Source organism: Stenella coeruleoalba, assembly GCF_951394435.1.
Source record: "Stenella coeruleoalba genome assembly, chromosome: 3".
Lineage (NCBI taxonomy): Eukaryota > Metazoa > Chordata > Mammalia > Artiodactyla > Delphinidae > Stenella > Stenella coeruleoalba.
The window spans coordinates 121795536-121810669 of NC_137148.1; the positions used below are offsets into that span (position 1 = coordinate 121795536).

General features: G+C 40.3%; 1 protein-coding gene across 14 annotated transcripts in view; it reads right to left on the minus strand.

Annotated features, from left to right (window-relative positions):
• PRELID2 (PRELI domain containing 2) overlaps nt 1-15134 on the minus strand; it is a 764348-nt gene that overhangs the window by 669221 nt on the left and 79993 nt on the right. For 11 of the 14 annotated variants that reach the window (XM_079916212.1, XM_079916216.1, XM_079916209.1 and 8 more), the window contains one exon: nt 13539-14377. The exons of 2 other annotated variants lie outside the window; for them this stretch is intronic. In XM_079916212.1, coding sequence (XP_079772338.1) covers nt 14291-14377 — 87 coding nt within the window. In that variant the 3' untranslated portion in view covers nt 13539-14290. Of the gene's footprint in view, nt 1-7786; nt 14378-15134 lie in introns of those variants that run through there. One more of the 14 variants, XM_079916204.1, reaches the window with a different exon arrangement.

The following is a 15134-nucleotide window of genomic DNA, read 5'->3' on the forward strand; positions in this document are numbered from 1 at the left end:
TGGGAAAACTGGACAGCTACATGTAAAAGAATGAAATTAGAACACTCCCTAACACCATACACAAAAATAAACCCAAAATGGATTAAAGACCTAAATATAAGGCCAGACACTATAAAACTCTTAGAGGAAAACATAGGCAGAACACTCTAGGACATAAATCACAGCAAGATCCTTTCTGACCCACCTCCTAGAGAAATGGAAATAAAAACAAAAATAAAGAAATGGGACCTAATGAAACTTAAAGGTTTTGCACAGCAAAGGAAACCATAAACAAGACCAAAAGACAACCCTCAGAATGGGAGAAAATATTTGCAAATGAAGCAACTGACAAAGGATTAATCTCCAAAATATACAAGCAGCTCATGCAGCTCAATATCAAAAAAAAAACAAACAACCCAATCCAAAAATGGGCAGAAGACCTAAATAGACATTTCTCCAAAGAAGATATACAGATTGCCAACAAACACATGAAAGGATGCTCAACATCACTAATCACTAGAAAAAGGCAGATCAAAACTACAATGAGGTATCACCTCACAGCAGTCAGAATGTCCATCATCAAAAAATCTAGAAACAATAAATGCTGGAGAGGCTGTGGAGAAAAGGGAACCCTCTTGCACTGTTGGTGGGAATGTAAATTGATACAGCCACTATGGAGAAAGTATGGAGGTTCCTTAAAAAACTAAAAATACAACTACCATATGACCCAGCAATCCCACTACTGGGCATATACCCTGAGAAAACCATAATTCGAAGAGAGTCAGGTACCACATTGTTCATTGCAGCACTATTTACAATAGCCAGGACATGGAAGAAACCTAAGTGTCCATCGACAGATGAATGGATAAAGAAGATGTGGCACATGTATACAATGGAATATTACTCAGCCATAAGAAGAAACGAAATTGAGTTATTTGTAGTGAGGTGGATGGACCTAGAGTCTGTCATACAGAGTGAAGTAAGTCAGAAAGAGAAAAACAAATACCGTATGCTAACACATATATAAGGAATCTAAAAAAAAAAAACACACACAAAATTGTTCTGAAGAACCTAGGGGCAGGACAGGAATAAAGACGTAGATGTACAGAATGGACTTGAGGACACGGGGAGGGGGAAGGGTAAGCTGAGTGGAAGTGAGAGAGTGGCACTGACATATATACACTACCAAATGTAAAACAGATAGCTAGTGGGAAGCAGCTGCATAGCACAGGGAGATCAGCTCGGTGCTTTGTGATCACCTAGAGGGGTGGGACAGGGAGGATGGGAGGGAGATGCAAGAGAGAGGGAATATGGGGATATATGTATACGTATAGCTGATTCACCTTGTTATACAGTAGCTACTAACACAACAATGTAAAGGAATTATACTCCAATAAAGATGTTAAAAATGAAATAAATTTAAAAGATAAAACCTTGCTGATGTTACAGACTTGTCACCCAGGACCTTTCATTACTGCCTCTGGCGTCTGGAAAATGCAAATTGAGTATATTTTTAAATAAAACAAGATGACAAATTAAAGTCCAGGCAGGTTCCTTTGCAATTACAACCTAACACTGCAACTGGTCCTTGTTAAAATGGTTCCATTAAATCCAACTGCTCAATTCCCTCTTTCAACGTATGGTATTTAACTGCTGCTACACAGTGAGGCCACACATTTGTTATAAAAATAAAATGCCAAAAATCACAACCACTTTGGCCTTTTTTTCAAAATAAAGTTTTTATCGAGTGTACAATATAGTGACAAGTGGGCTACTCAGACCTGTTTTTTGAGAAAAACATTTTTGTTTGAATGTATGTACTGGTGAGGCAGAATAGATGCTAAGTGAATTGTGAAATGGACTGTCTTAACGTTACAACTCCCATACTCCTGAGCAAAATATTTGTTAAATGAACACTAAAAAAAGAGAGGGTGGCAGGTGGATAAGCAGCTAATGTGGAAATGTAATTCACAGAAGATATGTAAATGATCAATAATAATATGAGAAAACCTCAACTGTAAGCTCCATGAGAGCAAGGCCTTTGTTTTGTGAATTGTTCTACCTCTAGGGCCTTCTTCCACAGAGTTTGGAGCATAGTAGATGTTCAATATTTGCTGACAGGATGAATAAACTTTCCTGGTATTCAAATGAGTGCAAAATAGAACCACAGTAAGATGTCATTATTCATCTAACATACCCAAAATTTTGATTTTGTTTTCCATGATAAAACCTAATGTTGGCAAGGCACAGAAGGAGAAGATTTCAGGTATGATTCTATTTTGGAAATTATTTGGAAGGGGGAGGTGGGAGAAAAGGAGAGAGAGAAAGAGAGAAAAAGGGGAAGAAAAAAGGAAAAGAAGGGAGAGATGAAGGATCTCCAAGTTCATCTATTTCAACTCCCTCGTTTTACAAATGATGTCACTCATTTATTCAGGATGGGACCAAATCCCTGCCCTCAGAGCTGTCAAATGGAGGAGACAGACACTGAACAAAGTCATTAGAACAAGAAGTGCAGAGTGCTATGGGAAAGAGAAATGGAGCCCCAGCCTAGGGCGTAGACTCAAAGGGAGTTTCACAGAAATGACACTTCAGCTAAGACTTGAAAGACAGGTAGGATTGAAGTAGAGAAAGGAGCCCAATGACTTTGGACTCATAAAAAGTGAGTAGTAGTAAACTTAAACCCCTGAACAATGAACACTGGGGTGCATGTGTCTTTGAATTATGGTTGTCTCAGGGTATATGCCCAGTAGTGGGATTGCTGGGTCATATGGTAGTTCTTTTTTTAGTTTTTTAAGGAACCTCCATACTGTTCTCCCTAGTGGTTGTATCAATTTATAGCCCCACCAACAGTGCAAGAGGGTTTCCTTTTCTCCACGCCCTCTCCAGCATTTATTGTTTCTAGATTTTTTGATGATGGCCATTCTGACTGGTATGAGGTGATACCTCATTGTAGTTTTGATCTGCATTTCTCTAATAATTCACCAGGACATGGAAGCAACCTAAATGTCCAACTACAGAGGAATGGATAAAGAAGATGTGGTACACATATACAATGGAGTATTACTCAGCCATAATAAGGAACAAAATTGGGTCATTCGTAGAGACGTGGATCAACCTAGAGTCTGTCATACAGAGTGAAGTAAGTCAGAAAGAGAAAAACAAATATTGCATATTAATGCATATATGTGGAATCTAGAAAAATGGTACAAATGAACCTATTTGCAGGGCAGGAATAGAGACACAGAGGTAAAGAACGGATGTGTGGACACGGTGGGGGGATGAATTGGGAGATTGGAATTGACATATATACACTACCATGTGTAAAACAGAGAGCTAGCGGGAACCTGCTGTATAGCACAGGGAGCTCAGCTCGGTGCTCTGTGGTGACCTACATGGGTGGGATGGGGGTGGGGATGGAGGTCCAAAGGGGAGGGGATATATGTATACATATAGCTGATTCACATCATCGTACAGCAGAAATTAATACAACATTGTAAAGCAACTATACCCCAAATAAAAAAAAAAAAACCCTGAACATGACATACAAAAACAGAATGCTATGAAAAAATGAAGTAAAGAATGCAAACCAACCAGGAAACTTGAAACCCAAATGACAACACTGCAATGAGTTTTCTGAATTCTCTCCGTGACACTCATATTTCAGACTGAGTGCTAGAGAAGCCAGCAACCTGGAAATGCCAAGAGGCACAGACAAAAACAAAAACAACAAACAAAAACAATAAAAGCCTTCTCTCTCTAGGCAGAGGACCAGGAAAGGGGCAGCCTAGCAATCACTAGAAGAAAAGGCTATACAAAGAGATTCACTCAAGAACACTGTATTGATAAACCAAACACGATTTCTAAAATGTGTCTGAATAACCCCAAGGAAGGCCGCCACTCTAAAAGAACAAAGTTTTTTTTTGAAAAGGAAGACTTAAGCCCTAATAAATCAATAATTACATTAAATGCAAATTATCTAAGTCACCAATTAAAAGTCAGAGATTGGCAAAGCAGATTAAAAAACATGACTCAACTGTATGCAATTTATAAGAAATGCACTTAAAATGTAATGTTAATAAAAAGAAATATAGGCACTCCTATTAAAGGTACTCTAGCTAAAGGAAACTTCAGGGCAAAGAAAATTATCAATGACAGAGAGCAACATTATAAAATGATAAAAAGGTTAATCCAAAAAGAAGACATAGCAACCCTAAACGTGTTACGTACCAAACAACAGAGCTACAAAATATGTAAAGCAAAAATCTATAGACATAAAAGAAGGAACAGACAAATCCACAACTGCAGTTTGAGATCTCAGTACCCTTCTCTCAGTAAGTGATAGTACAACTAGACAGAACATCAGATAGAATACAGAAGAACTCAACAACACCATTAACCAAGAGGAGCTAATCAACATTTGCAAAACACTTCCCCCCAAAATAACAGAATATCCATTCTTTTCAAGTGCCCATGAAACATATACCAAGGTAGTTTATACATCCTGGGCCAGAAAACAAACCCCAGCAGATTTAAAGAGTTGAAATCATAGAGGGTGTGTTCTCCAATCACAGTGTAAGCAGATTAAAATGAATTGCAAAAAAGACATCTATTTTTGACTTACCTCACTCTGTGACCACCTAGAGGGGTGGGATAGGGAAGGTGGGAGGGAGACACAAGAGGGAGGAGATAATGGGGATATATGTATGTGTATAGCTGATTCGCTTTGTTGTAAAGCAGAAATTAACACACCATTGTAAAGCAATTATACTCCAATAAAGATGTTAAAAAAAAAAAAAAAAAGACATCTAGAAAATCCCCAATTGGAAGACTAAACAACACACTTCTAAATAATCCATGGGTCAAAAAGAAAGTCTTGAGAGATATTTTTAAAAATACATTGAACTGAATGAAAATGAAAATACACCATATCAAAATTTGTAGAACACAGTTAAAGCAGTGCTAGGAGGGAAATTTATAGCACTCAATGTACACATAAGAAAAGTGGGAAAGTCTCAAAAGAATACTCTAAAGCTCCCACCTCAATACCTATAAAAGAAGAGAAAAATAAACCCAAAGCAAGCAGGAGACAGAAATACTAAAGAGCAGAAGTCCATAAAATACACCAGGAAAGCAACAGAGAAAAATCAATGAAAGAAAGAGCTGGTTCTTTGAAAAGACTGATAAAATTGACAAATAGAGCTTATCATTAAAGACCAGGCAGACATCAAAAAGATAATACGAAAATACTATGAACAACTCTACACATATAAATTTGACAATTTATATAATATACAGCAATTACTCGAAAAACACAAACTGCCTCAACTCACCCAGTATGAAACAGAACATTCAAATAGCTCTACAACTATTACACAGACCACATTTGTAATTAAAAATCTCCCTAAAACAAAAATCTGAGGCCTGAATACTTTCACTGGCGAATTCTACCAAATGTTTAAAGAATTAACGCCACAGTCTCTTCCAGAGACTGCTGAGTGTTTACTATGTGCCAGGCACGGTTCCATTCCAACTGTTTTTACATGTCTGGAACTCATTTAATCCTTTCAACAACCCTATAAAATAGTCCCTATTATTACTCCACCCCATATGAGGAAAACGAAGCGCAGAGAGTTTATGTACACAGCTAGCACAGCATAACTAGGATTCTAGTTTAAACCTTGGGGCTATGTTTGAATCCAATCACATGCTCAGATTTCTTGTATTTTAATCTAATGCCACATTTATTGTCAAACATCACTTTTGTGAAGGGAAATTCAGATCTGACCAGGATGTGCTATTTCGACAAAGAAGCTGGGGTAATACCAAAGTTGGCATTCTCAATAGAAATATGTGTTTTGTAAACAAAAATTCCTGCTATCAGCTGCCATACAATTTCCATCTACATGACAGTTAAAATATATCTGTAAACCAGAAAAGAGGTTTCTTCTTGGAAATGATAAGAGCTTCACTATAGCAGAGCCAGTCACACCACTATAATTACAAGAATCAAAACACTGCTTCATTAATTTTTCCCTGCGTTTGTTATTTTACCTCATCAAGACTAATCACCCCCCTTCCCATTGATTTTATCTAGCACCCTGGGTTAAACACTGCAGACAGCCTGGTTAGAGAAAGCTGTGGTTTATAGGTGCATCTGAACTGCCTCTGTTTAGGAGAAAACAGTATGTGAAAAACATTATATTGACAAAATTTTCCTGACTAATGTTTTCTCTGAACAAAAGTGGAAATACAACTGCCCCCCAAAAAATTATAGTGAAAAATAATTTAAATTTTAATATTCAATAATTGCTCTTCCTACTTATGTTCTTCTTTCTCAACAACTAAGAGACATTAACTCAGCCCTCAAAATAATCTGTGATGCCCCTGAAGGCAAGGTTTACCCATTTTATATTACAAGACACTGGCAGACAAAGGCCATGCTGCTGGGAGGGAAGACCAACTCCGAGGGGCATGGGAATTCTGGGAGTTCCAGGGATTGGAGGTGGCCTACATCAGGGTTTCTCCAACTTTTCCAAAGAGGGACCTCTGTCCAGCAGAACAAGGCCCTGCAGTGTTTGAGGATGTACTAATTGCAAGTGCTTCTATCAGGCTGAGCATAAGTAATTATTATCCTTTGGTATTTCCATTATATTCAACCTAATATAACATCTGATGCGTACAATGCAGCTTTCTAAGCAGCGTCCCAAGCAAAATGTCTTCTACGTCTCCTTTTTTAAAAATTAAGAATCCCGGGCTTCCCTGGTGGCGCAGTGGTTGAGAGTCCGCCTGCCGATGCAGGGGACACGGGTTCGTGCCCTGGTCCGGGAAGATCCCACATGCCGCGGAGCGGCTGGGCCCGTGAGCCATGGCCGCTGAGCCTGCGCGTCCGGAGCCTGTGCTCCGCAACGGGAGAGGCCACAGCAGTGAGAGGCCCGCATACTGCACAAAAAATAAATAAATAAATAAAAATTAAGAATCCATTCCAATCTTACCCTCTACGAAGTTATACATTTGTTTTAATAAAAATGTTTTCCCCACAAATCTTTGAGAAAAATGTTCTAAGAGGAACATTTTGCCCATCTATCTTGTGGCTTCACACCTCCCTCACATAGACAGCCATACATTCCCGCTACAACTACATACCCTGCTTTGATTATAGCAGGTGATACCCCAGGAAGAGGTTTCAGAGGCAGATCGAGGGAAATAAATGCCTGGCTAGCACTTTGCTATTCCCCAATTCTTCTCTGCAAAATCTCTGCCTTTGATAAGGCCCAAAAACATTGTTAGCATTTATTTTTCCAGGAGGAAATGGACTCATAACACTTGACAGAACGATTAACACCTAAGGAAACAAGTTATAATGCTAGCTCTAACTTCACACAGACAAAAAGACTACTTCCCATACTACTTCCCATACAATCATTCTAATTGTATTCTGAGGCATAGTTTAATCCAATTTAAAACTGTAATTAAAAATCATAGCCATCTAGTGCCTCAGATGTGACTCCAAGTTTTCCAAAGGCTTTAAATCCAATCATCAAGATACCAGAAGAACTGTACTGAACTTTTTTCCGCTGTACCTATGGATATGTTCAGATATATTTTTTTTTAAGACATGAATTAAGGCTCTAAACTTCCATGCTATATCCCCCAACTCTGAAATGTCACTTGGGAAAGAAACTTTCAGACAGTAAAGGTTTCCTGGTAGTCACCCTAATGAGTGACAGGTATGACCTTGTACATTTCTCTCCCTCCTTGCCCCAAATTCTGTTCCCATTTACAATAATGTTACGTGGGGGTAATTCATTCATTAAAATATTTCTGGCTACTTTTGTAAACCTCTTGTCCTGAGGACCAGGGGAATTTTTTTTGGACTGACTGACAAGAATGACTTTGGTTTTGACTACACTAACGACTACATCCTTAAACAAACACAAATAACAGAGGAGCTTCAGCCCAGAAAATAATTTCCCCTAAACTTCTAAAGAAACTGGCAATGGGATGATTTCAAAGTTTGAACAATTTAAGGACTTCTGAATTTAAGAAGACACCTAAACTCAAAATAGGAAAACAAAAACATACAACTGAACAGTTAGCATTTTCCTTTGTCATCGTATCTAAATGCTCATCCTGGCACCTACACAACGAAGTAATGATTCCACCAGCAGCCTAACAGATGGCAGGCACAAAATGGCTCTAACCTTCTCTGAGAATGCCGCAGAAGAGCTCCATGAAGTTGAATTTAGCAGGATGGGGGCTGCTATTTTCTCCCCGTTACCTCCTGCACAGCACGGCTGTCCATAGCTCAGAGCACTACATCTTAAGGTCTGGAAGTACAGTTACTCAGTTTAACCCTTTCAGACAAATAAGGGTCTTGAGTTATTATGGAATCCTTTTTCTGCACGGGATTCTGTTCCACCAAATACAACCCAAACTTTTGATCATAACAAAGGAGGCTGAGCATGGTGAAATATTTTTAGGCTCTCTTTTCTTCTATTAGCATTTAAGAGACAGTGGAGCACCTTTTTCTTAGACAGTGAATTATATTTTTCTTAAGGACTAGAGGCAAAACATTAGAAAAAAAGAGTTCTCATACTGTAAACTCCTGCCAGCTAGCTTAAGGATAACCCCTTTTGGGAGAACAAACGTTACTTCTGAAGTTGACAGAATTGCTGGCCATGGCATCAGGATCACCTGGGGAGCTTGATGCATTCCTGATGCAGAGGCTGCAGCCTAGAATCTCAGGGGGTGGGATCCAAGCATCAGTATTTTTGAAGCTCCTCAGGGGGTTCCTATTGGCAGTCGAGGAATGTAAGAAATACTGCATGTTAAAAATTAAATACTGCATTTTAAATTTCTGTCAATTGTTTCTGTAAGTTAATTTTTATTCCGAGTCCTCACCACACTGGGTTTGTCATTCTTAGGACTCTACCCCTCTATCTGCCTCCGTCTCTCCAAGGCTCATGTTAAGGTTCTGGCGTCTGCAGGATTAGCCAGAACTAGTTAGCATGACCACCCAGACATCAGGGAAACAAGACACTGATACTGCAGCCCTGAATTCAGGGACGTCCTCAGATCAGGCTGTAACAGAACAGTCTGAAAGTAAAAGACTTTTATGCCAGAAAATCCTGCACCCTGCAGTCATTGTGCACTGTGTGTGGCTCAGATGAGAAGGCGGTCTCATGGAGGGCAGCTCCACCTTTCCGTATATAAGGCTGAGGCTGGAGAGAACCCGTTATCTTCCAAAAAGGGATGAGGTGCCCCCCACTAATTCAGACATGATTACACAACCGTGCAATCTGCTGGTGAGGCTCTGGGGCCATCAAGCTATACATTTTGTGCTAAGCTCTCCATTATGCTATGCCTCCTGTGCTATTTTCTGCATCCTTTAAGCAATCATGGTGTGATTTACCCAAGAGGTAAATGTGTCTGATCTTACCATCAATTGGTGCCCATTACTGCCCTCTGTCAGTACAATGAAGGTGCAAGCCTCCTGGAAACCCACTGGATCAAGTCAAAAGAGAAGACAAATCCTGCCTTTCTCTTGCATGCAGCAGGTACTCAGTAAGTGCTGGATGAACCAAGGACTCTACCCCTACAGGCCCTCAGGCTCTAACAAAAGAAAGGCATCAACAGGGCTTGGACAAGGCACTCTGGAAACCAGGCACAGAAATCCACTCGCATACATTCAAGTAAAAGGCGGACAAATAAAAGGATAAAGGCAAATCTCACGGAAACCAAGTACAGAAGGTATAGCTGAGCCTCACAAGCAGGTCAACAAGCAGTTGCCCTGTCTCTCCCTCCCCCTTTGGGACCCCATGACTTCACACCACTGTTTGTGCTTCATTTCTTCTTGCTCCGCATATCCTGGTCCTTTGCTCCATTAGCACATGGCCCATTCTGTCACCCAGTAACAGCAGCTTCTGCTTAATTCTGGGAGAAACGTTAACGGCTCAACTTGGGGGAAGTGGGGAGCTAACATCATCTGGCTGGTGTAACACTCTTATCTGGGGCTGCTGAAAGGACTAGAATCACTACTACAAATGATAAACACAAGCTCTGCCAGGCGATGTGATACCCTCAAGAAATTAAAATTCACACATAAATATTAGTTGTGACACCTTTATTTCAGAAGGACGGCAGGATTGAATTTCACAGGTATACAACTGATTTATAGCTCTAGATCACAGTAACACTGCATCAAAAACACTTTATCCTGCACAGAAACTTGGCACAGAAATGTTCACTTGTAATCTACTTACGTTTCACATTATAAAACTGGACATATAAAAACACTAACACAGCTGGGGAGACAACAGCTTACAGATCTAAGTAAATCATTTGTAGCAATATCTCGGTTATCTTGAGGTCACAGATCAGACAACTGCAGTCGAGGATGAGGAAGTAAGTTAGAGGAAGTAGCAGAGCCACTAAAATAATGTCACCAAGTCAATGCAGCAACGTTCCTCCATTTCACTGCTGAAAAAAGCCTCCCAAAGACTGACTCAGCTCCTGTTTACTGTTACTTGACATACAGTATGCAATTACAGCAATTCCCAACTCCATATAGTAAAGGAGAGCAAAGTTCCTAGAGACAGGCAGAGTGAAGGAAGAGAGACACGACAGGGAACAGTGACGGAAAAGAAGAAACTATGAAAACCATGGCAAAACTCAAAGAGCAGAGCCATTCAGTGGAGGGGCTTTAACAAACCTAAATAGGACCTGAAAGAATTCAAAACATAAATGATGACTCTGAAATGATTTCATTATCTTCAGTAGATTCTGTTTGCAAAAGCAGGGAAATGTATACTAAATTAGGAGGAGGCTCAAGAGGGAGGCAATATGGGGATATATAATACGTAGAGCTGATTCACTTTGTTGTACAGCAGAAACTAACACAACATTGTAAAGCATTTATGCTCCAATGAAGATGTGAAAAAAAAAAGAGCTCCGTGTAAATGGCAGAAATAGAGCAAAAAAGATGTGACACTTAAAAGAATAACCTTGAGTCAGCTATACCATGCACCCACGACGTCTGATAAATGGGATATTACTACGCAGGTACTGCTTGTAAAATACACAAAGCCATTTATATCAAAAGAATATAGCACCTTTTTATTCCCACGATTGAAACCATAAAAGCCCGTTCATGGTAAAAAGCACCTCAACCATGTAGGGACAGCCTCAGTCAGCTTCTCTGTGCATGAGAACTTTATATTATGTCCTGAGTGATCAGCTGTATTGATCAGTAGGCCCAACTGACTATAAACCCTTCTTCAATGATAGAAGACACAGAGGCCACAAACACCTCCCCTAAATCACTGTTTCTCAAAATCTGGTCTGCGAAACAGCACAACCAAGACTGCTGGTGAACTCGTTTTAAAATGCAGATCCCCGAGTCCCAAATGAAATTCCATAAATCAGAATCTCTGGGGGAGGCCCTGGGAACCTGCAGTTGAGCCCACCTACCCAAGGATTTCTGGTACAAGTAGAAGCCTGGGAATCACTGTAATACATCTGCACCTTCCGTGTGTAGGTTCAGCAACCCAGTCAGGAGGAGACTGGTCAGATCTCTGAATTAACCCTTCCCACCCTTGTTCCTAACGCACCCAGTAAGGCTATACTCCCGGTTTTGACATTTTACAGATAATCAAATTACATGTGGACTTCTAAATGTTTTATCACAGGAAGAAGATTCTGACACATAATAAAAATAAAGTTTAACAAGCCCTAACTAATTTTAAAAGGAGCATACGATTTCTAAGCCATATATGTGAAACCTGAAGTAATGGATGCCCGCGGGGGTGGGGGGTGGAAACTGAGGATAAGTGTCTGATGCAAGTTCAGAGGATTGCTTGGGAATGGGGAGGAAAATACATGTAAAAGCAGTCTTGGAGGAGAGGCAGAAAGCAGCTTACAACCAGAATAGGGAAACGCAAATCTCTTAAAAGTTGGCTGAGATGTTTAAGCTGGTCCTTAACACTCTTGAAGCAAAGGCTGGAAACTACTGGCAAACATGTTTTGTTTGGCAAGCACAATGTTTTAAACAATCCTGAATTCGTTGCCAACACATAAAAATTGGGTGATTTCTTTCTTTTTTTTAATACTATCTTTTCCTGGAAAATTGGAAATTGGAAGAACTAGAAAAACCAGCCACTTGGCAACACTGTGCTGGAGCCGGGCAGCAGCTGCCCACCTTTCACCACAGCCACGGTACTCCTGGGGTCTCCCCACTGGCCGCCAGCCTGCTGCACACATCACATCACCTGCCAGACCCCTGCAGGCATTTGCACTGGCCACGTCAGCTTCAAGGAATTAAGGCAAAAAATCAGCCTCTCTGTGCTTCACTCTAACAATAATTCTTACTCCAAAGATACTTTCCTACCTTGGAGATGTGAAGAAAGGAATCAGATAATATCTGCAAATCACCCAGAACTGTAGTGTTCGCTGGCCATTGGAATCACCTAGGGAGCTTTAAAAAATACTGCTGACTGGGTTCCACCCCCAGAGATTCTGACATATTAGTCCCAGATGTAATAAGGTAGGCAGCAGGAGTGCAGAAAGCTCCCAGGTGGTTCTAATGGACAGTCAAGGTTGAGAACTGCTTTCACAGAATGCAAGTTGTTGAGTATGAAGGGTTACATTCATTCTTTCTTTTTTTTTTTGGCTGTGCCAGGAGACTTGCCGGATCTCAGTTCCCCAACCAGGGATTGGACCCAGACCCTGGCAGTGAAAAGCTTGGAGTCCTAACCATCAGGCCACCAGGGAACTCCCAGAATTACGTTTATTCTAACGTCAACCTCCAAGTACAGATTTCTCGCCTCTCACCTCTGTGATAATTCACATCACCTTTTACTTGTGTAAATGCGCTCTTATTCCTAAAGCCTACCAACTGCCATTTACAAACTGGAAAAAGGTCAAAGCGTGTTCTGGTTTCTACCATTCATTTTCCCTCCAACACAACTGAAGAATGAAACACTAAGGAAATGAAGGGAAATTATCCTAAGACACAAAACTCAGGCAGCACAAACAGCTCAAATGCAATAAGAGGAGCTCACAGTGGCAGGCTTGTATTAAAGTTTAAAAAAAGATAAAGAAAAATACATTTAAAAAAACAATTGCTTTGAAATTCATCATTCACTAAATGGAAAATTTTTCAAATATTAAAAAAGATAATTTCCCCAGGACTTTCCAGTAATGGCCCAACTTGTTTTAACTTAAGACAATGAATTCCAAATTATCGCCCCTCTTCAAGCTTTCTTTTAGGTAGCGTGCATTTACATTTTGGCTTCGGATCATGGGGAATGCAAACTCCCGTCACCTAATTTTCAAACAATACTACTACATTACCTTACATTAGAAAAGTATATTTCCAAAATGGTTTCAAGTACTAATAATAGCTTCTGTTTACTTCTGTGTACCACGTAGCACGCTAGGCACTTTATCACATGATCTCCAATTGTTCCAACAGCCTCATAAGGTTAACTCTATAATCCCATTTTATAAACCTAAAAAAGGAATCTAGGAAAGATCTTTAAGAAAGATTTTAAATTACATACGTAATCACCGAGCTGCTGCGTGGCCCTGCTCAGACGCAAACCGGAGTCCTTCTGACTCCCAAACCTGTGCTTTGCATACCAAACAACCTTGTTTAATCATCACAAATAGAAAGACCTGTGCCCAATTATCCCCATTTGCCCAATGAAAAACAGAGAGATCACATCATCTGCTCCACAGCCCAGAATGAGTTAGAAGGAGCCTGTCTCCCCACTCCCCAGGTGCTTTTAAGGACCAATCACAGTTCATGTGTTATATTATAAAAGCTAGCTGACAGCAGGTAGTACTGATGGGGAGAAATCAAATGCTCCTGATTTCTGAGAATCTTCAACATTACTGTGAATGTGGCTTAACTTCAACACAGGTATGGTATATTCCTGTCTGTTCCAGGCCACCTAAGAATCAGGTATCAGGTTTAAGTCTTTTATTCGCCCCAGAATCCTCTCATGAATCCTATGAGCAACGACGGAGAGAACAAACAGGCAAAAGCAGCATTTTCCATGCCTCTGGCCCATCCTTGGCTGCCCCAACACCGCCACCAGGCACTCAGCAGGACATCCTGAAGAAGGGCAGACATCACCTTCTATGGGATTTTTCCTTTATTTGTAAAACCGTCGAGATTGTGCCATAAGAATCAGCCAGAAGGTCTCAGCTCCACGAGAGCCGCTATCTGAGGTCGGCTCCCAGGGGGAGTGCATCATGTCATATCCCGGCAGAAAGGTTTCCTCTTCTGTAAGCTGCCAACACCGCATTCTTATACCTGTATTTCGAAAACTGTGTCTTTGGATGTGTTGTGTCCGAGAAAAGATTCTCGAGCAAAAGTAGACACAACACAGCTTCCCTGCAAGAGAAAGCAAACAGGCTTTATCACCTAATAAACATGTCTCAACAATCAATACTTATTTGCCCTCTTTTCTGAAGCAACTCTTAAGAGTCACTTGAATTCTATCACTACGGATAATTCTTGAAGAAATTGCATTTCCGCCTCCTAATGATCTTCAAACGAAGCAAGCACCTCATTTTATTAATAAACTACCAACTGCCCAGAGGAGCTGGTTCAAAGGGGAGTTAAGATCTAGCTAAAATTAAGGTCTTACTCATTCCGATGTGAAAGAACTCTACTGTGTTTTCGAACCTCACCAAGCCCGGTCTCCCAACTGCCAGCAGCAAGAACAAACAGATGTCAGAGCTACTTGTTTTCTTCAAAAATGACAGGAACTCAAAAATCTATCAGATGGATGTGTCAGCAGCAACACCCCAAGCCCACTGATTAGTGAGATTTATGCACCTCCATTTTGGCTCAGGACAAAATCACTTTCTAAGCTTTTTAACTGTCAAACGCCCACTCAGATATACAGGCCAGAGAGATCTAGGGAGCATCTTTAGTGTGAGGTGCCCTACACAATGTGGTCACGTTCTATGTGACTTTAAAGTATGCAAATTTGAAATGTGGTAGAATATAAAAATATTAAATAATGTCTCCTTAGGCACACGTGTGCAGGCCCGTTTTTTTAAAACATTAAGATGTTTTTTTAAAACATTAAGAACTGCAAAATTCCAAAGCTCAAAATTTGAGTACACTGTATACGGCACCTACG